This window comes from Penaeus monodon, chromosome 15, assembly GCF_015228065.2.
Source record: "Penaeus monodon isolate SGIC_2016 chromosome 15, NSTDA_Pmon_1, whole genome shotgun sequence".
Lineage (NCBI taxonomy): Eukaryota > Metazoa > Arthropoda > Malacostraca > Decapoda > Penaeidae > Penaeus > Penaeus monodon.
In genome coordinates this window covers 17,044,614-17,047,488 of record NC_051400.1, presented here as the reverse complement: position 1 = coordinate 17,047,488, position 2,875 = coordinate 17,044,614, and the positions used below count along the sequence as shown (strand labels likewise).

General features: G+C 35.9%; 1 protein-coding gene across 1 annotated transcript in view; it reads left to right on the top strand.

Moving 5' to 3' along the window:
* The window catches only part of LOC119581792 (cGMP-dependent protein kinase, isozyme 2 forms cD4/T1/T3A/T3B-like), a gene marked incomplete at its 5' end in the record, with an annotated part of 43,492 nt that overhangs the window by 32,943 nt on the left and 7,674 nt on the right, over positions 1-2,875 (top strand). The window contains 3 exon segments of the mRNA XM_037929921.1: positions 497-643; positions 921-1,068; positions 1,929-2,092. Coding sequence (XP_037785849.1) covers positions 497-643; positions 921-1,068; positions 1,929-2,092 — 459 coding nt within the window.

Here is a 2,875-nt window from a genome sequence, read left to right as displayed (position 1 = left end):
CTGGAATATATTTCCATTTTTGTCTCCACTACCGATATCTAATTTTTATTAGATATCTATTGTCTTATTGTCTGGTCTCTTATTGGTCATAAACTATGATAATGAGGTGGCACTGGGATGACCAATCAGATTCCAGGTATGGCACATGCCACCCCCTTAACCATCACCTGCATATCTATAAGATTGCAATCTGTCCAATACCAGCCATATATATATTTGTTTAAATAGGTTTCTTGTTAGGATTTAAAAAGTCTCAGAAGTAGTAATAATATCTAATTCAATGTAAATGGTGATCTTTATCACCTGTTTCTACTTCCCCATGGCAACCCTAAGTAAAATTTATTATTATTTTTTTTTTCTTACAAACAGTCATCAGTGCCATTATTAAAAAACCTTCATAGAAAAAACAGAAACATGCAAATGACTTAGAAATACAATTCTAATCCCTGTCTGGTAGAATGATGTCAGAGTTAATCGCACTGACTTTGCTTTTCAGAGAGGATATCCGAACAGCCAACATCATTGCAGATGACCCAGATGGTGTAACATGCTTGGTTATTGACCGAGACTCCTTCAATCAGCTCATCGGAAACCTGGATGAGATACAGCAACGCTATGGAGCCGTTGATCTCTCAAGGAGGAAGTGAGTACTTTTTGGTGTGGTATTTAATGAAGTGAAATAATTTTTGAGATTTGAAATAACAGTAGCTTTCAATTAAGGATGTGTGCTTCAGCATAGGGGTATTTAGCTCCATTGTCTTTACTTTTCTTTTTCATTCTAGAAATTTTTGCTGTTATTTCTGGCTCAAGATATAGTTCATTTACTTTGTCAAAATGTCAAAAAAATTTATGTACAAAACATAAGCTGCAGTCAACTTCAGTTTTAAAATGTGCTATCTCAGTTTGTCTCCCGCATACAGGATGAACGAGGAGTTCACAAACATCAACCTGTCAGACCTCCGTAAAATTGCAACGTTGGGTGTTGGCGGTTTTGGAAGAGTGGAGCTCGTACAGATTGCTGGTGATTCCAGCCGTTCCTTTGCTCTGAAACAAATGAAGAAGAGCCAGGTAAGGCTTTCTGCTGTGCTGTATAAAGAAACAGACATTCAAAGGCAAAGAACATAATGTATGCAGTTGTTTGATTGATATTGTGAGAAATGGTTCAAGATTACTCTTCAGGTTTTATCTAGTTTTAATGGTATATTTTGCTAATGCTTCCATATTTTCCTCCAGAAATGGAAACTGAGTATACTAACACATAGATTAATTGTAGGTTAAACTGCAGAGTCTTTATTTGGAAGAACGGACAAGTCTGGTAATGGCTCCGGAAATAGGTTTATAATAGTTGTTAGCAAAATTAAGTTTATTTAGAAGGATTTCTGAAAAGTATGGTTTATTTGATATTGCAATAATGTGCTGCATTACTCAAGACTTAGCAGAACTAGGGACGCTGCTGTCCAGCACTGCAAAGTAACTGTATTTTTTTGTGCCTAGATATATATATGGAAGATATGAATATAGCAGGAAAGAGGAATTAATATCCCATTGTTGAAAAGCTTATTGTGGATACTTTCCGTGTACCTAAAACTAGTTGCCCAGAGGCTGTGCTTTATCTTCTTCATTGAGAATTATTGACGTATTAGAATGCATAGTTTGCAAAACCTGACAAATTGCTAGTAAGAGGAACTCTGTATGTCTGCTTATAATTCTTTTGTCATTTGTCCCGGGAAGCCTTGTGATAGTTGATTTTTTAAAGAATGTCTTTACATATATTCTAATGCCAGTGAACCTAAGGAAAAAAATTCAAGGTTGTACATACATACCACATTGCATCAAATTCTTGGTAACTTTCATGTTTACATTTTTTTATGAAGGGGGAAGAGTGAACTAAATGAACCAAACTCATAGCCATCTCTTTTGTGTGCCAGATCGTTGAGACCCGACAACAGCAACACATCATGTCAGAGAAAGAGATAATGATGGAAGCAAATTGCGACTTCATTGTCAAGCTCTTCAAGACATTTAAGGACCGCAAGTACCTTTACATGCTGATGGAGGCTTGTCTTGGAGGAGAACTTTGGACAATCCTAAGGTAAGGCATAAAGTGTTAAAACATGAGGAAATGCTTGAATGAGGATTAGGTGTTTTTAAGGGTAAACCGTATTAGACGGAAAGGTCTGTTGGTTATTTAACACATTTTTCATCCTTTGTGTTAGAAAAAATTTCTTGGACTTTTTTATTTTCTTTTTTTGTGGGTTTCCACAGACAAAAGAGGAATTATACAGGAATGGCACCTGAAATATCACTTTTTGATTTCTCAAGGAGATTTTCCTTTATATATTTATATGCTTATACCATATTCCCCAACCTATTAGGTGTCAGTAATTTGCATTGGTATCTACTTAACTTTTGTAATTAAAACTGACTCTTCTAATAACCAGTAGGTTGCTCATAAATTGATAAAAGCCTTTCTATTGCTCTCACGTTAACAAGTAATGATAGTGCCTAATACTGTATTGTTTATGTTCTGTAACAAATATCCTTGAGGAGATGATTACATGAGATCAGTCACTCTACTTTTTGCTGACTTGCATTTCCGATTTCTTAACCCATAAGGAAACAGGAGCGTAGTATGATGCGTGGACTCCCCTTTTTTCCCTACAAAAGGTAAAAGCGTGGTTCATATTGAGGTGTGGATTGCATTTGGTTTCCCCCATATTATTCTTACAAAGGTCTTGCCAGTTTCACTGTCCGTAATGTTCAGTGTGCTATCATACCCTTTTCATAACTTAAAACACCAGCAAAAACAAAAAGAAAAACACCAGAGCACATATTACTGAGCAGACAGACAGTTACTACCAGTCATGACAAAGTC